Source organism: Zingiber officinale, chromosome 6B (genome assembly GCF_018446385.1).
Source record: "Zingiber officinale cultivar Zhangliang chromosome 6B, Zo_v1.1, whole genome shotgun sequence".
Lineage (NCBI taxonomy): Eukaryota > Viridiplantae > Streptophyta > Magnoliopsida > Zingiberales > Zingiberaceae > Zingiber > Zingiber officinale.
Window position 1 is genome coordinate 6610475 of NC_055996.1, and position 22944 is coordinate 6633418.

At 36.0% G+C, this 22944-nt stretch overlaps 1 protein-coding gene across 1 annotated transcript; it reads right to left on the bottom strand.

The window, feature by feature from the left end:
• Positions 1-12276: 12276 nt before the first annotated feature.
• Positions 12277-19166, bottom strand: LOC121991822 (probable protein phosphatase 2C 57). Its single transcript, XM_042545869.1, has 4 exons — positions 18705-19166; positions 14798-15001; positions 14370-14581; positions 12277-13115 (listed from the first exon to the last, which is right to left on the bottom strand). The coding sequence occupies exons 1-4, from the start codon at positions 18852-18854 to the stop codon at positions 12560-12562; spliced, it is 1122 nt and encodes a 373-aa protein (XP_042401803.1). The 5' UTR covers positions 18855-19166; the 3' UTR covers positions 12277-12559.
• Positions 19167-22944: the final 3778 nt, after the last annotated feature.

Below are 22944 nucleotides of genomic sequence, written 5' to 3' on the forward strand. Positions count from 1 at the left end.
TAGGCCTGATATGAGACCATATCAGGCCCAATGTGGGCCTGATAGGTTTCAAAAAATTTAATACTATCTCTCCCTTCTATAACCTAAAAATGTGCTACCATGGGTTTTAAGTCAACAACATGGGGAGTGAAATATAGCAAATAGTATTGTAACATAGCTTTAATCTCTGCCAAATATTTGACTTAAAAAATAAAATGGCGGTTGTTGGTTCTCGTAACTTAAAAGGTGTGCATTAAAATCCATAGCTCCTCCCCTCTCAAACATTCCTACTAAACGAGAATTTGAAGAAAAGAAAATACCCTAAAAAAAGGAGTAATATATAGAATAAAATAAATCAATACAATATGAGCTAAAAACAATTATAATTTTGAATAACTACAAAAAATCAGATAAAATAAGAATATATATATATATATATATATATATATATATATATATATATATATATATATATATATATATATATATATATATATATATATATATATATATATATATATATATATATATATATATATATATATATTTGCTTAAAATTAAAGTTTCGCCTCTCTCGGTTGCTGTTCATTGAATATAAATAAGGTGCACCGTTTCGTGCTAAATGGCATGGAGCAAGAACTTCTTATCCATGGTGTATAACTAAGTCTTGACATCATATATACCATCTCCCCTCTCAAACCTTCATAGAGAACGTGATTTCAAGTAAATCTAAGTAGCGTAGGGCCATCAGTGAGTTTTGGTCAAAATCCACTAATGGACCTGGACACCTCTGATTGGACTCATTTCAAGTCTGCTTAGATTCTAGTATTGCAAGGACTCAAACGGTGCTATCCATTACTGATGTACAACTCTCTAGGGGTGGTAGCATGTTTTGAAAAAATTTCAGCCTCATATTGGGCCTGATATAGTACTATATCAGGCCCAACGTGGGCCTGATATAAAACCATATCAGGCCCAACATGGGTCTGATAGGTTTCAAAAAATTAGATACTATCTCTCCCTTTTATAACCCAAAAACATGCTACCATGGGTTTTAAGTCAACATCGTGGGGAGTGAAATATAACTAATAGTATTGTAACATAGATTTAATCTCTACCTAATATTTGACTTAAAAATAAAATGGTGATTGTTGGTTATCGTAACTTAATAGGTGTGCATTAAAATCCATATCTCCTATATTCAATTGGAACATAATTTGAATTTGTGGCATGGAAATTTGATTCACCATAATTTTAATTTACACAAACAGTATATCATTACAAGAATAGTCGATTACACATTTTTAATTACAAATATTCAATTTCTACATTTTAAAGTTTTTGTTAGACATTATTTTATGTCCAAGACTAAAACTATAAGCTCTCATTTCAACTTGTATAAAGTTCGTTGATCTCTGAAACATCAAACTCTCTGCATAGCGCATCATAAAAAAAGCACAATCTAACCTACAAGAAAAAATAATATAATTGTGAGAGTCTATTGTGAGGTAAAGAAGATGGAACATACAAAAATACTTACGATTTGCTTTGTGTGGGGACATTAACTTGAATCATTTTAAAGTCTCTCCCCGAGAAAGGTGCTAATCCTTTATGTCATATGTGATAGTATGACCAGTTTAACTCCTTAGAAAACAACACCTACATATAAAAGATAATAGTAATTAATACATAACCAACACTTATTGGATATATATATATATATATAAGAGTTATAATGGATTATATGGCCTTCCTCTAAATAATGATCATCTTCATTATTTAGAAAACATAAAATATATCTAATGGGCTTGTTTTCATCAGTTTTTGTACTTTATTTTAATGCATCCATGTGCATCATTCCAAACAGTTCCTATGTAAACAAGATATCTAATGAGTCTACTGCATCCAATATATATAAAAAAACAATCTACCATGAGATAAAAGACATACTCGAAATCCAACCACGCAAAATATGGATGGGTAGTATGGTGAGCTAGATTTTTTGGCTTCATTAGCAAGAATAGTCCAATAAGCATTTATGCAATCCCCATTGGTGTATTGAGTCCAATCAAATATTATCATAAGAGATTGCATATCTAAAGAGAAGTATCGTTCGACCATATTGGAAGCACTGCCACCCTACATACAAAGATATAGATAATGGTATTTATTAAGTTAGCGCTAATAAATATTATTAAACTCTAATAATAATCATTCGTTAACATGATTATGCAATTACGCTACCAACTAACTTACTTTAACTGACTGAGCTTCAATAATGCATCGGCTATCACACCATCTTTAGTCTTCTTAAAAAATATCTTCGTTTGCTGAAATAATTAAAATACTAATATGTCATTAAGCATTATAAGATAACGACTTACCTACAGTCGACCCTACCTTTAATATTTTGGTCTTCACCTTCTTAAGTTCATCACATTCTATTTCCATATGTGATGAACTTGTCTCTTCGGTCTTTAATGGTGTAGGAGCATCTGGTTCTACAACCTGTACAATCTGTTTGCTTTTTTTTTACAATATGATTTTAGACTTCTCCGAGTTCTCTTTCTTTTAAGGCCTAGTACAAAATTAGTTGGTAGTCTAGGCAGATTAGGGTCTATGCCTTCTTTATCCATGGTAGGGGATGCTCATGCCTCTGCTGAGACCTTGCTTTGTATGACTTTTTGGAGTTCTTTAATTTTATTTTTAGCATTGACTATGATTTTATCTTTTACAATTAAAATTTTGTTATCCACGACAACATTGCTAGTGTCAGCCTTGTTGCCACTCTTATCTCGTTCCTCACGCAGTTCACTTATTTGTAGATCTTTTTCTTTAAGCATAGACTTCATCTCAGCAATTATAATATCCTTTGCTGCTAAGAGACTATCCTTTTCATTTATGATCGTTGCTAGGTTGTTATTAGCATCCTCCAAACTTTTAGTAGCTTTATGTAATTGTTGCTTTAAACATTCAATTTTTTTCTCCCTTTTCCTTGCACTGACTACAATCTACCATATCTACACACTGCAGTATACCTTCTTCGCCTTGATGTGGAGATGATCCTTGCCCAACCAACTCAAGAGCTTCAATTCGTGGAGCCCAGTTTTGTAGTAAATCCAACTCCGACTCTGCCAGAATTAAATCTATAAAAATTTTATCTACAGTTACATGGTCTATCAACTTTTTGACTATGTCAACATGATAGTTAGGCCAACTCCACCGTAGTATTCTAGGAAATTATTCAGGATGGTCTGGATTAATGATGCTAATGTGCTCACACACTTATACCTAAAATATGATTATAAAAATAAATCATATTCATAACCAATATCATGAGATATATATAATCGAACTTACAGCCAAAATATTTGGAAATCCCTTGAGCAAGGGGGCCTTGGGCATTGAATCAACAACTAGTGGTTTTGGTCTCAATGTAAGCTCTAAGCCAATGGCTACTAATTGAGGAGCCATGAAACTGTATACTGCATTGCACTAGTTAAACATAGCTAAGTTATCAAAATCACCTACACAGTTAATTAGGGAGAGCACAGGTATTATAAGAACACTGCTACTATCACAAAACAAAACTGTTGCAAAAAAATATAGGATATACAACTGACAGTACAGCTTATCATTTAATCTTGACTTCATTATTAGTTTCTCCAAATGTTTGATAGAACAATCAGAATCTTGGAAAAACTCCATGTATAGTGCGTTAGAAGCCTCATTTAAATCGAGACGAACTATTTCTCCATTGTCGGGTAGGCCTAGAATCAGTGCAATATCTACCTTTATAAATTTCAGTTTCTTCCCATGGAAGATAAAGTTTTGTTCCGCATGATCCCAATTATCAAACATATTCTGGACTTGAGCTCTTACAAAAAAAACTATTAGGGAGGTTGAGGATCCACGAAAAAGGTGTGCCTCGAATCTTTGGTTCTTGTTCTATAGTCGGTTTAACAAAAGAAATAAATTTTCTAAAGTGACAAATGCTACTTTTCCAGTTCATTCTTTTAGTTCTTCCTCTATTGACATAACTTGGATAACTTGATCGAGCAGTACTTTCACTTGTCAATGCTCCTTTTGTAGCCATTCTGAACTTAGTTACCATATAATCACACACAGAAAAACAACTCTTAGATTCCGTAATAACGACTATGCTCTTATTCTAACATGCCCTTAACATTAACACAAACCCTAGGTGAAACCGTTAGAGAAACAACCACTAAATTAGCAACAGAGCTACGTATGAAATCGATGGTTGGATGCCGATGATGCTAGAGTCATGCCTCGAACGGAGCTACGTAGGATGCCTTCGAGAAGAAGATGACGGCCGAAGAAGGAGAGTGCGAGTTTTTGCTTTGATTGAAACATGTGCCAGATATATCCCATATTTTTATTATAAAATTGTTTTTTATATTTAATTTATATATTTAAGTTCAATATATGATTTTTAAAATCTAATCTACTCTATTTATTTCCGGTTTATTATTATTACTTTTTAATAATAGTGTTTTAATATTTTATTTGCGATTTTAGTGTTAGCACATTTAAATAAAAATATTAATTTGGGTATTTAATCTTATATTCTTTAATATTATAAAAATATATTGAAACCTATCAGGTCCACGTTGGGCCTGATATGGTTTTATATCAGACCCACGTATGGTTTCATATCAGGTCCACATTGGGCCTGATATGGTATCATATCAGGCCCAATATGAGGTTGAAATTTTTTCAGAACATACTACCACCCCTAGAGAGTTGTACATCAGTAATGGATAGTACTGTTTGAGTCCTTGCAATACCAGAATCTAACTAAACTTGAAATGAGTCCAATCAGAGGTGTCTAGGTTCATCAGTGGATTTTGACCAAAACCCACTGATGACCCTACGCTACTTGGATTTACTTGAAATTACGTTCCCTATGAAGGTTTGAGAGGGGAGATGACATATATGGTGTCAAGACTTAGTTATACACCTTGGATAAGAAGTTCACGCTCCGTGCCATTTGGCACGGAACGGTGCACCTTATTTGTATTCAATGAACAACAACCGAGAGAGGCGAAGCTTTAATATTAGTTTATATATATATATATATATATATATATATATTCTTATTTTATCTGAATATTTTATAGTTATTCAAAATTGTAATTTTTTTAGCGCATATTGTATCAATTTATTTTATTCTATGTATTGCTCCTTTTTTTAGGATATTTTCTTTTCTTCAAATTCTCATTCAGTAGGAAGGTTTGAGAGGTGAGGAGCTATGGATTTTAATGCACACCTTTTAAGTTATGAGAACCAATAGTCACCATTTTATTTTAAAGTCGAATATTAGGCAGAGATTAAAGTTATGTTACAATACTATTAGCTATATTTCACTCCCCACGTTGTTGACTTAAAACCTATGATAGCACCTTTTTAGGTTATAGAAGGGAGAGATAGTATCTAATTTTTTGAAACCTATCAGGCCCACGTTGAGCCTGATATGGTTTGATATGATGCCCACATTGGGCCTGATATGGTCTTATATCAAGCCCATGTTGGGCCTGATATGGTACCATATCAGACCCAATATGATGCTGAAATTTTTTCAGAACGTGCTACCACCCCTAGAGAGATGTACATCAGTAATAGATAGCACCGTTGGAGTCTTTGCAATACCAAAATAAAGACTGAGATTTGAATCTCGGTAAAATACTTATCTTATGTCCTAGTCGCTATTCCAAATGATGGTCCTTCCGTGATTTACCTCCTCCGTGTTGATTTGAGATGGATTAATGGAGACGTTAGGACGAACATATTCATTTTATTGGTATATTCTATAATGAATATATATATATATATATATATATATATATATATATATATATATATATATATATATATATATATATATATATATCATTTTACTATTTTTTATTATTTAATATATATATATCATTTTCTCAAAAATTAAGCAAAGATTAAAGTTATGTTACAATACTATTAGCTATATTTCTCTCCCCATGCTATAGACTTAAAACTTATAGTATCATGTTTTTAAGTTATAGAAGGGAGAGATATATAGTATCAAATTTTTTGAAACCTATCAGGCCCATGTTGGGCCTGATATGGTTTTATATCAGACCCACATTAGGCCTGATATGTAGCACCGTTGGAGTCTTTGTAATACCAGAATCTAACTAGACTTTGAATGGGTCCAATCAGAGGTGTCTAGGTCAATCAGTGAGTTTTGACCAAAATCCACTGATGGCCCTACGCTAGTTGTATTTACTTGAAATCATGTTCCCTATGAAGGTTTGAGAGGGGAGATGGTATATATGGTGTCAAGACTTAGTTATACACCTTGAATAAGAAGTTTTTGCTCCGTGCCATTTGGCATAGAACATGTGAAGCTTTTAGTTACTGGGTTAACAACCAATTTTTTTTACTCTTAACTTAGTTACTTTGGAGTTCAATAATTACATACCTAATTCAAATTTCGATGCAGACCTTGTACACTTGAAACCGAGTGTTGGACCTATCCTATTTGGATTTATGAAAAATCCCAACCGTTACAAAGTTTTTAGTTTTCATAAGATAGATATGGTTTGCAATATAAGTTATATAAATTATGTTTCTTTTCAATGATAAGCACCAGCATGACAATTTGGATATTGTGATTTTTAGTTTACTAATCACTATGTAATAGTATTATTATTCCTATGATAGTTTAGTATACTCTTCTCATATCATACATACCACTGTATTAAACAACATAGACTACATACAAAGATATTAAACTACCAACACTACGTAATTGTACCTTTACATTCCCTATCAACTTTTTGGCTTACAACACTATGGATATTTAATCCAATATTTTACAGAACTTATCCCTCAAAATTGATACAATTACATCAATTCTAATTATTTTCTTGTCTCCTTGTTTGAAGTCCATCTTCATATCGTATAGAAGACATCGAATGTATTGGATCACAAAGAAGTCACAGTCAAGGCTGTAAATAACATCACCAATTTAATGTATAATATTTTATATCAATATTTTCTATTCACACTATTTGCTCGGCTTACCTGGCTTCTTATTGTGGTCATTCTATTGTGCAAGACATCCATTGATCGAAGGGATGATGCCTTTCAAATTTTGGATCAATAAAAGTAAGGTGCTCACGACTATAGAGTTTTAAATCTGATACCTGTAAGATTGAAGAGAAAATTTAAATTTTACATCAACTAGCATTTATACTACAATACAAACGTACACATGAATATTGGATGCTCACCACTGCATCAAATTCATATTTGTATTTTCTTCCACTTGCTAGAGAATTGTAATGATTGAACATCAGTGATTTGGTGTCCACCATCAACAAGTGGAAGAGTGCATTATCACTGCATAAAGGTATAAAAATATACCTAACCTCTTCATCTTCTGTATCTGTCTTTATCAGTTGTTGGAAGACAACCTTGCTTAAGAATTTTATTAATGACTACAAATATGCAAAGTCATACATACTTAACCAAATAATAAAATGTATTCAAATTTTAACTATTCTCAAATAGATTCCTTACTGTGAAGAAGGTTGAACAATAAATAGACTTGTTGTATGTCCTACTATACGAGGATCCCCCCCCCCCCTAAATAGAATTTTACAATACGTGTCAATTACCTCCCCATTTGTCAACATTTATCTATTCACACTGGATAAAAGAGAATACACATTTAAACCAAAAGGTGGTTCCTCCCAAACTAATTCATTTGTAAACCTATAAAGTAAATCAATGATGATAATTCATTAAATTTAATTAGAGAACCATATAATTATCTCAATTATAAAAGCATATAATTGTCTTACTCATTTTAATCTCTACTCTGCTCAGTATTTATCTCAATAATCGCTCTACTCAACACTCATCACAATCGCCGTTCTGCTCAATGATACTCTCATATCACTACTTTGCTCGACACTATTCTCACATTGTCTCTCTGCTCGACACTACTCTCTCATCGCCGCTCTACTCGGCACTCATTACAATAGCTGCTCCGCCCGACGCTCATCCCAATCGCTGCTCTGCTCGGTACTCATCTTAATTGCCGCTCTGCTCAGCACTCATCACAATTACCGCCTTGCCCGACGCTCATCCCAATTGATGCTTTGTCGACACTCATCTCAATAGCCGCTCTGCTCGGCACTTATCTCAATTGCCATTCTGCTTGATGATACTCTTATATCACCGCTCTGCCCAGCACTCATCCCAATCGTTGCTTATCTCGGCACTCATTTTAATCACTTCTTTGCTCATCACTCATCTTAATAGCCACTTTGCTCGTCACTACTTTCTCATCACCACTCTATTTGGCACTCATCACAATAGGCGCTTTTCTCGGCACTACTCTCTTATCGTCGCTCTACTCGACACTACTCTCACATCGCCGTTCTACTCAGCATTTTTCTCACTCGCCGCTTTGCTCGGCACTCGTCTCACTCGCTGCTCTGTCCAATACTCATCTCATTCACCGTTATACTGGGCAATAGTCTCATTCGCCGCTCTACTCGACACACGCCTAAATCGTCACTCACTTGACACTACTCTCACATCGCCGCTCTACTCAGTGATACTCTCATATCGCCACTCTGGTCAGCACTACTCTCACATTACCACTCTACTCAGCACTACTCTCTCATCGTCGCTCTACTTGGCAATACTCTCACATATCGCCGCTCTACTCGTCACTCTTTTCACTCGTCGTTTTGCTTGGCATTCGTCTCACCCGCCGCTTTGCCTGGTATTCATCTCACTCACCATTCTACTCGGTAGTTGTCTCATTCATCGCTCTGCTCGACGCACGCCTAAATCGTCGCTTGTTTGGCACTATTCTCACATTGCCGCTCTGCTTGGCACTCGTCTCACTCGGCGCTCTGCCTAGCACCCGTCTCACTTGCCGCTTTGTCCGATACTCCTCTCACTCGCCGTTCTGTTTGGTAGTCATCTCATTTGCCACTCCACTTGGCACACGCCTAACTCATCGCTCATTTCGCACCACTCAACCGCTCAGCCGCTTGCTCGATTTCACTCAACTACTGATATTTTCAAACTCAAGTTCCATTTACTCAGACAAATACTAACGGAAAATTTTAAGCGGTAATAGCATCTCTTGGAAAAATTCCCAGCATTGGCTAAAACCAAAGCACATTCCGATTCCCATCAAAAAATCAAATTGGCAGAAGTTAAACATAGCAAAAATCCAAGTGGTCAAAGAGCCGATTGGTAAAAGCCAAGCAAATTCCAACCAAAATGCACAAGATCCGATTGGCAGAGAGAAAGTCTCAAATCAAATCCCTTGTGGATAAATTTCCAGTCAGTTGCAAGTAGCCCAATGACCTCCATCGAAATTCTCTAAAGTGTTTTTAGTCGACTTCCTCGTACATGTAAGTGGGTCAGTCAGGAGTGATTCGACATTATGATAGACTTAGTCTAGTTAATCGGATTTATATCTCCTTCGAATAGATTTGAAGGTGAAATTTATGATATGATATATAGTGGATGGTCTTAGGGATAGTGTGGGGCAATAGGCAAAGTAACGTGGCGATTAAAAGTCAAGAGGAGGTAATTAACCATCAGGGTCGGGAAGTGCATGTCCGAACGGATCATTTTTTCCGAGACTTGGCTCCCCCCACCTTAGGGTCATTGCTCTTAGTTCACAACTGATCAATCCCTAGAGCCGATGGGATCTTCTGGGACTCAATTCCCAGTACCTCGTGGTCACTACTCTTAGTTCACAGTCGATTGGTCCCCAAAGTCGATCGGATCTTCTGGGAGTCAACTCCCCGTGCCTCAATGTTACCGCTCTTGGTTCACATCCAGTCAGGCCCAAGTGCCGGTCGGATCCTCGAGGACTCAACACCCCATATGTCATGGGCATGACTCCCAATCTACTTCCGATCGGTCCTCGCCTCGGTCGGACCCCAGGGCTCAACCCCTCATTTCTCATAGGCATAACTCTCAGTCTACTCTCAGTCAACCCCTACGCCAATCAAACCCCAAGGCTTAGCCCCACTTCTTATGGATACAGCTCCTAGTCTACTCCGATCAACTCCCAAGCCGGTCTGACCCTAGGACTCAGCCCCTCACTTCTCATAGGCATGACTCCCAGTCTATTCCTGGTCGGACCCCTAAGACTCAATCCCTCACTTTTCATGGGCATAGCTCCCAGCTTACTCCTTGTCGACCCCCGCGTTAGTCAGTAGGGCTCAACCCCTATATCTCATGGGCATAATTCCAGTCTACTCTCGGTCGGCCCCATCATTGGTCAGATCTCCAGGACTCAGCCCCTCACTTCTCAGGGGAGTGGATCTCAGCATACACCCGGTTGGCTCCAGCACTAGTCAGACTATCGCCAAGAGATAATATTGTCAGGGAATCGTAACCACCTATCAAAGAATAACGGTTATTCGAAAGGAAATATTCTAATACTTTACAATATGCATACCATGGAACCTTTCTCCACCCAACAGAAGTTCGTCGTACATCCTCCAATATATCCTCCATCCCCCAACATATTTTGACACCAGTCATTCTCTGACGCCTCATTATTGCAGAGGTTATGAGGGTTAGTATATAAAGGGATCCTCTTCACTGACCAAGTACACGCGTACACACACATCTACTATGATTCTACTATTCATCTTCTTTCTGCAGTTTTCGCTCTGTCCTTGTTCTAACTTGAGCGTCAGAGTACTTGCGCCAAGGACCCCTTCCCTGTTTCTCATCTTAATGCTCCCATGTGTCTTTCTGTGGTGTGCGTAGGCCCGTGAATACCACTTTCGATTGTCTTTCCCTACCTCACACTAAGATCTGAAGTCTGCAACACATCCTTGAGTTCTAGCTCCAAGTCCTCTATCCATCAGCATTTTTACCCTCATCATCGGTCTCTCTATATGACATAGTTTTCAGACAGGATCATTATTTTATTATACTTGGATCATTGTTGGGATCATTGCTCATAATTGTCTTGATTAATGTAAATATCATTTAATAATACTACTCTATCAATTATATATGCCTTGTTTTCTTTGTTTGTTTAAGCAACATTGGATAATAACAAAACCTAGACAGTTTTGAGAATTTTGCATATTTTGGTGTTGTCTCATTGGTACAATGCAAAGGCAAAATAATATATAAAGCCCTGTCCCCAGGCATCTAAAACTTGTAGGATCCTTCTATGTAGGGATATAAATAAATCAAATAATTCATTAATCATTCGGAGTTCAATTTCGAGTTGAGCTCGAGCTTAAGGATATTCAGCTCATGAACTCGTGAACATATTTGTTTAAAGGCTCGTGAGCTCAAGTTCGAGCTCGGCTTGTTTAAAGGGCTCGAGCTCGACTTAAAACGAGCTTAGCTCGCGAATATGTGTTCAGTTTATATTATTTTAATTGTTAGATTCGTTGAATATTTATTCAAATAAATTTTCAAACTCGCTTAATGAGTCTATAAAATGAACTCTAAAATAAGTAAAAAAAAAATTAACTCTAAAATAAGTCCGAAAATGAACCCGAACTCGCTTAACAAGTTAGACTCGTTAACTATGATAATCGAACTAATAATGAACCGAGCTGGAACTATTTATGAGCTTGATAATTCTAAAATAAGTCAAGTTTGAACCTTGTGATAAAAATCCATTTTGAGCTCGAGCCGAGCTCGAACCTGAATATAATATAAATAAGCCGAACTCAACCTGAATACTGTTTAACTTGATTCAGCTCGTTTACATCCCTACATGTCTGTTTGGATATCTAGGTAAACTTTGAATGTTCTGGGCAATTCAGGCGACATGCAAACCATCACATTTGTTTGTAACTTCTCGTCACATATGACTATCATGACCTCATCATGCATCCAATCCCGGGGAGAATCTACGTCCTTCCCCTTCCACCTGAGTAAATCAGATAGCAAATAGGTCTAGCAGAAGCTTACTATCCTATCAAAACCAAGCATAAAATACACCTAAACTATTCTTTGCTGCATGGAGAGAGATGTTATCTCATCATCCATCGGAAATCTTTTTAGGCAGCATTTTATTTTAATGTCCTTGATTTTATTATGCATAAATATTTTTCAGCGTAATCATGTGAAAAAATGACAAAAAAATAATGAAACGAAAAGATCACTAAAAAACAACAGCCAGATATATGGCTGGTTTAAATGAGACATGATTGAGCATACATGCCAAACTAATAGATTCGAAATAAACAAGCAAAACCAGCTGATTCGGTCAGGCCATTACTAAATCACTCGCCTTTATGTGTTTTAATGTGCTGCAATGCAGCAGCAGCAGTCTATGAAACAAGTCTAGCAAAGTAAATAAATGAAGGTTGGTCTGATTCTTATGCCAACAATTGAGAGAACATTTAACTCATTGTAGATGGGATCAGCCGCCGCATATGGTACAATTGGAACCAAATCTCAAGGGGGCAGGGGAATTGAGCTAAAAACCAAGCAGCTAAGCTAAACTCCGCCTAAGAATTGAAATGGAAAAAGAGCAACAGGACGAAATGCTTCCTACTCAATCCAGAAAACTTTGCAGCTCCTTGCGGCCCTTTGCTGATATAATACTGTGGACTAGAGGCCTTCGAGCAGTTAGGATCGGGGGTGGCTTAGTTTGGAAGCACACTAAGACCACAGATAGATTGTCACAGCTCTTCCTCTTCAGGGCTTCATCAACGAGCTCCTTGCAACAGGTGGGTGGATCATTGTGTTCTTGGAGCTTCCGTCGTGCAAAGTCCACTGCATTCTGGCTGAGGAAGACATCCCAAATTCCATCACAACCCAATATCAGAAATTCGTCGTCCTCTGTTAATCGCATTCTTGTCACTTCTGGATCTGCAATAAGAGGGCCCACGCCATCTGGATCTTTCATTCCATCCATGTGCCAATCCCCTATAGCACGGGCCACATTGAGCTGCCCATTGAGATAACCATCATAGACATGCCCACCCAAGGATTCAATTCTTTTCCTTTCGCTACTGCAATCTGGCTTGTGATCATGTGACAGCTCAATTGCCTTTCCACGGCGACAAAGGACAGCACGGCAATCTCCAGCGTTTGCAACCACCAACGAACTGTACCACATAGATGCAAACATCCTTAGAGGAATAACAGGCAAGCCCAAAAGTGCAGCCTGAGTCAATGCAGCCTGAGTCAATGAGAATCATGTCCAAGAGCATAAATAATATAGACATGAAAAAGACAAATGTTTGGACAAGAGGCTTCTGCATCGGCATAAGAAATGACTGCATCAACTAATACATCATTTGAACTCGACAATCACACTAGTTAATTCAAGAAAATACCCCCGAAACATAACAAGCATGTAAATAATAAGAATGTTTGGACAAGAAAGAAATGCATTATACTTGTAAATGATAAGGCTTCTGTATCAGCAAAAGAAATGACCGCATATATTCATCCATATGGGCATTCGAACTAAACAATCACACTAGATTATTCAAGAACCTCAAAAACATAGCAAGCACTTGTAAATTGCAGATGCATTTTTATGTTTAGAAGAAAGAAAACAGTGCCGGTGGTTACTCTTTGAGAGGGGAACTGTACAAGGAACACACGAAGATACAAGTTTTTGGCTTACTGCCAGCTGAGAGATAAAATGAAGAAATAAAGAAACTTATCTTTACTGAATATGTATATACTTAAGCTTATTCCACCATGACAGATCTTGTGTGTATAATTCAGCTAAGAAATATTTCATGGTCCTTATGCTTAATCCAGCTCCTGATAAGTATATTTGAGAAGAATGAAGAAGATATGTATTTCATGGAGGTATCCCATACATTCGCAGATTGACAGTTACCTCCATGTTAAAGAAGAAAATCAACATGAGAGAATATATTTGAAAGCGAACGTCATCACATGATTGGACTAACTCCTGATAAGTATATCAAGTGCAAAAGACATAGAAAACCGTAGCAAAAGATAATATAACCCAAATGTTTAAGAAATTAGTAAACATCTATCATCTTAACGACCACACCACAAAAAAAAAAAAAAAAAAAGTCAGATGATACAACAACAATCACTATGAGGGAATTGAAAAAAAAAAGTCAGATGGTACAATAATCACTATGAGGGAATTGAAAATTTGAAATCTTTTCTCAGATAAGGAAGACCTATTGGGGGAACTAAGTACTCATAAGGTAATAAAACTCATTTTCAGAATTATAACAAAACGGGCCTTTTCGGACTCGACAAACTTAGTTTCATTTCCCACTAATGATGTCAAGATCAAGTAACAGCAGAAAGGAAGACGTTAGGAGAGGGCTCTTTTCCAAAGAAATAAAATAAAAACAAAACCTAACCTTCCAACAACTAACGCAGCCAGTGCAGTCGTACCAGAAGCAAGTGAGGAGTTGACAGAGCAGGCCTCTGCAAACGCAATATCTGTCTGTAAGAATGCAGAAGCAACTGCTCTCTGAATCTCTCCTGGAAAATCCTCATCGTCTAACAGAAATCTAGGCAAATTGCTGCGAGCAAAATCTGCAGCATGTTTCCCACCATGCCCATCAAACACCTATTAAGATTAGATACTCAACCAAAGTTACCAAAAGAAGAAAATGCAGGCTGGTAAAAAGGGGGGAAAAGAGAGAATTGAGGCAAAATCAAAATAATGCTGTCCCAGTTAGCAGTGTGTTGTAGCCAATACTGAAAAGAAAACATTTTTCTTTCCGAAGATCAGAATTGTGTAGAAAGTTCCTCAATTAGGATGCTTAACATTCAAGTGGCATACCCCATAAAAGGCACTTGGTTCTCCAAAAGTCTTAGTTCCATAAACTTGCATAAAATTGTCACAGCAAATATAGGCATCTTCCATTGTTTTTCGGAACCCAATATCAGCCCAAGCCCCAGACCGTACAATTGGGAGGAAATCAATTTCACAAACCCTAGTGCCTTTCTCAATCTCAATAGTCATGTCCAGTAATTTTGTCTTTGCCTGCAACACAGCTTTCATTATTTAAAAATTGAATTTAAAGTATTCTATATAATATCAAAGTAATGATCATTTCAACAAAAAACAACATGATTGTTCTGTAAGCTCTCCCATCAAATCAAATTTTGTGCTGCATTGTAACATCATTATTTGCACTAATTTATAAACCTTAAAATTCCTGATGATTGCTCTTCCAGCAAGCTATAACCACTAACAGAAGCAAAACAACTCCATGCATGGCATAACTAACAATCAACTTTTCACTAATAAAAGAATATGAATTTAAAATACAAAATCATAAACCAATTAAGGTATAAACAACTTTTCCATTAGAATTTGGCTCATTAAAGAACACCAGAAAGTGTTTTGGCCTAATACACAATCAGCTCACTTTCCTCTAACTTTTTCATATATTTTATTTTTATTGATAGAGATGAATGCTCTATATCAAATAAAATCCCAAGTTAACACCAGATCCTTTTTCCAGTAACATTTCACCACCTAGAAACAGTATATACAAGATGCCACATTTCATGTTATGTAAGGAAAACGTGGATACATTTGAAACTAACATGTCATAAACAATAAAAACAAGCCAATGTTATTTGAAAGGAACAATGTTATTGTTAGGATCAAAAGAATTAAGATATCTCTACAATAGTATGTTATTATCCACTTTTAACCTATATCCACATGGTTTTGTTTTTGAACTCTACCCAAAACATCTCCTATCAATGGAGATATCTTTCTTTTATAAACCCATGATCTTTCCCATGCATTTTCAATGTAGGACTATGTTTGTAACTTTGTAACACCAACGGTTATTTCCTTACTTAAGAACACTGATAGTCAAAAGGAATTGCTATTACATGAGTTGAAAAGTTCATAATTTAGCTTAGAGAAATAGTATGTGAATCCCACATTGGCATTGAAACGTATATCAAGGTGCTAAGACTTAAAACTCGTGCATTGAAAAATCAAATCCGTAGATCAAGGTGTTAAGACTTAAAACTTGTCCTTTTAAAATTCAATTCAGAAATAGAATGTTTATCCTTGAGGTGTTAACTTACTCTATTTTGGTACAATAACCAAACGTTATGCAGGGAAAGAAAACGGAACTTTATTTTTCAATGATCAAAATGTAATTGTGAGTATCTTGTTCTTTTACATTCAGCAGGCAAAATAAGTATTTTCCAAAGGGTGAAAAAATCAAATGAAGATCTAGTGTTAGTTAACACCAACTAGAAGTTGCTTTGGCCCACACCATCCCGATGGAAACAATCGCCTACTCTTGCACCTTGCAGCATGGATTCTCTAGATATTGTCATACATGTTTCTGTAGTACAGGTTCACAAGCATAAGGAAACCAACTTCTGATAGAATCCTAATAAGATAGTTTAAGATGACTTTAGGAGAAGGAATGGACAGCTAGTTAACAGGAAAAACCCTATATCTCTGCTTCAATCATCCTTCAGAGGGAAGATAAACGACCCTCAAGCCCTTGTCTCTTAAACACCATGACTGTTACATGGAATGAGGCCACACAGGGAGTGACATTCTCATTGTTACTGCTTCGACATTACTGAAAATATTGCTGGAATTGACACTTCATAAAATCCAGTTGCTAATCATTCCAATGTTGATCTTGTAACATAAATTGAATTTATTGAACAGGCTTAACAAAGCTAGTGGAGTAGTTAATGTTCAGGATCAAAACTACAATGGATGAGATGAAAACACAAGTTTTGGCTTCTCAGAATATTCAAGGTTTGATAATACAATGATAATTTGCATGAAATAATCTACCAAAAGAAGTCATATACTTAATTCTTCAAGTTGTTACAAGTCACAAACTCTGATTTACTCTGGCTAGAACATAAATATGGAAACTTCTGATGCCATATCACTAGTCATTAGGGTACAACATAGGCTGCATAGCAACCATATTTTTCCCAAGGTACAATAGATTTCTCAATTAGTTCTCTAAAATTTAAACAAACAGAATAATATCGAAGCAAACAAAGAGCTCTGGAGAAATTACTATGTGCTTTGGAAAAAATTGTCCAAGAAAAAATGATATATAAATCATTGTCTAGAGGCATATTCTATTTATGCTAAGAAAATGATCGTGGATAATGGAAGCAGACATCAAAGATGTTAACCATCATTGATAAATGGCAGTGAGTTAAAGCTAATATTGATAGATACTATATTATAAATTTATAATTTCCAACACAAAGTACCTACTATCTTTAAATTAATATTTTGATTGAAAAACAACATTTATATTGAGAAACAATAAAACAAAAAAGGCATTTGTAAAGAGGTTTACAGCTACATGCACCTAAAAAAACATAATGGCAACCATTAAAATTTGATATAGCCTGTAACTAAAAGAATATAAACAATAAGTGGATATGCATCAAATGCGCCCGCAAATTAAAGTAATCAGAAGAATAGAACTCTCAGGATCACTAAGAGTAGAAATTTGGTCTTGTTATTGACTGGTTAAGATATTTTCATGAACTTCAGTTGGAGATAGTTAGAATTTGCCTAACTATGGCATACATGCACTTCCTGCCTAAGTCAGCAGTTGATTAGTAGCATATGAAAACATGATCAATATAATTTTATTATCACATATCAGCATGTATCTAATAATGCAACTCATTAAATTAGATCTTTAATTGTACATGATTATCTTTTATTAATGTGCCAAGAGTTAACAGCCACGCAATAGATACATCCCATATGACCTGTAATGCTACACTCTATTTGTACCGAGGCAGCTTACATGCAATGGCCAAAATTCTAGGGAAAAAACTGTCTATCCTCAAAGCTCTTTAAACCTAATACAAACACGACCTAACTTAAAATGTGAATTTAGATTAATAGTTTCACCTTTGCATGACAAATTTGGTTTCCAAGGATCTTAAAAATGGCCCAAAATATCATGTCACAAAGGCCATGCTAATTATGATTCTAGCAACTAAAGCAAATAATCAAGGAGGATATCAAACTGAACATGCAAAAACAGCCAGTTTATTATCTCATCAATAAGTTAGATCTTAAACACTACAAGTTGAAGTCAGAAGCCTGCCTCCATCAAGAGCCTTTAACACCATTTCATAAATGCGCATCATAATGAATGCTAAAGTATATTTTTTTTGTCAACACACTCGTGCCATTAATGTAGTAAGATAAAGGAATCCACATAAAATTACAGAACAAATAATGGTTGGACAGAAAAGGAAAATCACACATCTATTGTAATTTGTAGACAGACCAAATAAAATAGTGAACAACCTCAAACTTAGAGAATGCTAGAAAGAGGGGGAAAAAAATCCAAAATCCTTCTAAAAAACTTAGAAACAGAATAACAGAATACTAACTTTCGGCAGATCTAATTCCTATAATTAAAGAAAGTAGCCTAAGTTTGGATACGCATCCAGCAAGATCTTCATAGCAAATTGATACCAGTTATCCAACCCAAAAGATAAATAGCAAAGAATTAGTTTTTTGCCGATGGATAAAGACGAGAAAATTCTATGACAAAGTGAAAATCCTAACGCTATCAACGGACACCAATTTTAGTAAACTTCAAGAAAGTTAAGAGCTTACGTGGTTTCAATATTGGAAACATAAGACCAAAGATAGAAGCGCACAAGCAAAGAAAAAGAAGGAAAGAATGCTGCTGAAATCTTACGACAGATTCGTGGCGAACACGTACAGCCTTGCGCGGTGTCCCAGTGAAGCATTGCCGACGCGCTCCTGCAAAAGGATTCGAAGGCTGGTCATCGCTTAGTCCTCTGTTCTCTCCTACACCATCGTAACCACCTCCGAAGTTTCCCTCCATCTCTTCACATCCCCCCTCTTCCTCTTAATCAGCTCCACGAAGTAATCCGGAAACAGATTCCAAACCCAAAGAAACGAAAGAACACGAAACGCCAAAGCCAAACTGGAATAAGTGATCGGCAACAAATCGAAACGTGAGCTGAGAAACCTAAGGAAGCATCGGTAATCGCTTCGCCGCCACGCTGCCTCACTCGATCTCCACGGAAAAAGGCGAAGCAAAGAGGCCTTCCTAGGGTTTGCCGTTCACTTGCTGCCCCGAGCCGAGCACAGCAAAGGTCGAGCGGATATGGGTGCTACACTGGCATCCGGGAGGCAAAAAAAAAAAAAGGGTTCAAGTTCAACGATACCGCCTGAGACACTGCGTGCAATTTAGCGATCTGGAGCCAGGTTTACCGATCTGACGGTTCACAAACCTGGTCGGCACCTGGGGTCTTGCAGGATCGACACGCGTCCACATTTTGCTGGTACCTGGTCTACGCCACGTGGGATGATGTTAGTCGACGTATCTGACACTGCAAGGAGACCATATTGGCCGTTCCGTCAATAATGGACGGAAGGGATTTAAAATCGTGCGCGCACGAGTCGGGGAGAGCCTGCACATTATAAATATTTTTTTAATCAAGTTTGAATTTGAATACGATCATATAAATCGACTTTTAAATATATATGAATTAAAATCTAAATTTATTTGAAGGGAAAAATTATATAACTTCAGAATTAATTGAATATCTAAATTATCAAAAATAGAAAAATTATTTTTTATATTATTTAAAGAAGGATGAAAATGGAAAATATGGAACAAACAAAATTATAAGAATTCGAAAAAGAAAAAAGAGTTAGAATTTTTTTGTTTTTAGTTTAAGCATAAATAGGTATTAATGGAATTTACTAATAGCATAATATAAATTAAAATCATCAAAATACCTTTTAATGTTTAGAAAGCATAAGGTAAGATTCCTAATATTTTCATTCTACAATTAAACACATCCTATTTAGACAATTAAACTATCAAGTTATTTTACCAACCAAAACACCATCCAAATTGCTCATATAAATTGAAATACTTTCTTAAGAATACCAATTTAAATTATTAAAATAAAAATTATGACTAATTGGGCGGTTGTCATTTTTTAAAAATAATTATTCTTTTACATTTAATACATTCCTTTTTTATTAGCCCAACACCAAGCATTTGATGCCTGAACATGTAGATGTTGTCGGTAAATTTTAACCTACCTGTATAGGCAATGTCCTCGTCGGATGATGGATCCCGCTGACTCCGAGTGGGTCTCACCATCTAAGCCTCTGTTTGGATGGGGTGAGGTCAGATTCATTAATGGAAGGGGATGGAAGGGGAAGGGAGGGAAAGGAAAGGAAAGTAATATATTTATCTTACCCTTGTTTGGAAGGGAGGGAAAGTTTATGTGAGAGAAAAGGGATGGAATGAAGGTTAAATATACAAATTTACAAAAATATCCTCTTATTTTTTTAATAAATCTACATATGAAAAAATAAATAAGGATATAATTATAATAATTTCTCCTTACCCTTCCTTATACCTCAATTTGGGGTGTAAGGAATTTCGCTTATTCCCGAACATGCAAGGGGAGACTTTACCCTTCTCTCCCCTTCCCCTTCATAGCTCACTCTCTCCCAAACAAGAATAAAAATTCATTTTACTCATGTTTACTTTTTCCTCCCTTTTACTCACCTCCTCCCAATCAGAGGATAAATGTGAGAGGCGAAGGCGTATATCGAATTAACCAATGTTGCCAAATCTCAACATCATTATCTCTCTTGCTTGTTAATTTTCCCACTGCTCGCATGAATTAGTTGTACAAATTTCATGACGATAAATTCTACTCTAATTTTAATAATAAAAGAGAAATTATTTTCTTTTGCGGGAAAAATATCTTTGAGTTAAAAATTACTCAATAAATATAATATTTAAGTACAACTAATTACAGTAACATTTATTATTATTATTATTATTATTATTATTATTATTATTATCAAAATAAATAATTTTATTGGCATCAACGTCATCTCTTACAATTAGACACTAAAGAATGCCTTCGGTTTTTGATCGGACCACCCTCCTTCGCTCATTGCCACCTAGATTTAACATGATTCGGAATTGACGGTTCGATGGTGTTAGATTATATATTTATTTATTTATAATTTTTAGGATAATTTAGACATTTTTTTTATAGAGCTTAGGGTTTCTTAACTTAACTATATAAGACCTTATACTCTGTATCAATTTTAAGATCTAATAATATGGTTAATTTTTTCATTCTCTTAATTTCTACATGGTATCAGAACGATTCTCCTTCTCTAACCTAATTTTTTTCTACCGCCTCCTGTTATTACTTCTTGTTGTCGATGTCATCTCCTACTACAGAATATTGATTTCGGCGCCGACATCTATATTCTGTCTTGCTGCTGTTGATTTCGGCGCTGATATCTATTTTCTGTCGATTTGGGTACCGACGTCCTGTCCTATCGATTTCGCTCTCGATATTATTTTCTGTCGATGTCGGCGCCGACGCTATTTTCTACCGATTTCGGCACCGACGTCCTGTGCTGTCAATTTCGACGTTGACGCTCTTTTCTATCGATTTCAGTGTTGAAGCCCTATGTTGTCGATTTCGACACTAACGTCCTTTTCTACTTATTTTGGCACCAACGCCCTGTGCTACTGATTTCTACATTTGACATCCTTTTTTGCCTCAGATTCTTTGTGTGACCACGGGTCGTCCTGATATCAGTTTTTGCGGATCGTACAAATGTGACCACGGGTCGTTTTGATATCATATGTCATCCAATTTGTCATCTTTTATTTCTTTTTCTTCCAGTTCATCTATATCTAATATGACTGCTGATGGTACTCCTATGTCATTAGTAGGCGTTGGTTCAATTGTTACATCTTCTTTATCTCTTACCAATGTTTATTATATTCCAAGTCTTACTTTAAATCTTATTTTTGTTAGTCAATTATATGAGTCCGGATACCTAGTCTCTTTTTCTTCATCCAATTGTTATGTTCAAGATCCACAATCTCATAGGCTGATTGGGACTTGTCATAAGCAAGGAGAACTCTATGTTTTAGATCAACTTAAATTACCAGAAGTTGTAGCTTCGAGTGTGGATTTATCATCTTTTCATCCGAGTCGTTCATCTTCTGATTTTTATTTATGGCACTCTCGCTTAGGTTATGTTTCAGCGCCTCATTTACACTTTTTAGCCTCTATAGGAGTATTAGGACCTTTAAAAAGTTCTGATATTTCTGATTGTAGTGGTTATAAACTGGCCAAATTTTCTGCCTTACCATTTTCTAAAAGTCTTTCTTTTTCTTTTGCTCCATTTGATCTTATCCATTTTAATGTGTGGGGACCCTCTCATATTCCTACAAAAGGGGAGGGTCAAGGTATTATGTTTCATTTATTGATGATTGCACTTGTTACTCTTGGGTCTATCTTATGAAACACAGGTCTGATTATCTTACAATTTTCAATAACTTTAGAGCTCTTGTGAAAACTCAATATTCTAATATCATAAAGTGTTTTCGTTGTGATTTGGGGGGTGAATACACTTCGAATCAATTTTCATATTTACTTGCTTCTTATGGTACTATTTATCAAACTTCGTGTACAAATACTCCTGAATAAAATGACGTGGCTAAACGGAAATATAGACATCTTGTTGAAATAGTCCGTTCATTTTTATTGTCTGCCAGTGTTCCTAGTGCCTTTTGGGAGAAAGTAATCCTTACTGCTGCTCATGTCATTAATAGAATTCCAACCTCACACAATTTAGGTTTGTCACATTTTAAAAAATTGTATGGGTATGTTCTTGTCTATTCCTCTTTACGTGTTTTTGATTGTACTTGCTTTGTCCTTCGTCCACATGCAGAGCATAATAAGTTAGCCTCTCGGTATGCTCTTTGTGACTTTTTGGATTATGGTGTTAGTCAAAAAGGATATCGTTGCTTTGATCCCGTTAGTCAAAAATTGTATGTCTCTCATCATGTTGTGTTTCTTGAGCATATTCTATTCTTTTCTATTCCGGCTAGTTCACATAATATGATA

Excerpts from the sequence above, each read along its gene's own strand:
- LOC121991822 (XM_042545869.1), bottom strand. The coding sequence starts at position 18,854 with ATGGAGGGAAACTTCGGAGGTGGTTACGATGGTGTAGGAGAGAACAGA. Across the intron at positions 15,002-18,704 it reads GTGTTCGCCACGAATCTGTC|GCAAAGACAAAATTACTGGA; the intron begins GTAAGATTTCAG and ends GCTGTGTTGCAG. Across the intron at positions 14,582-14,797 it reads AACCAAGTGCCTTTTATGGG|GTGTTTGATGGGCATGGTGG; the intron begins GTATGCCACTTG and ends TAATCTTAATAG.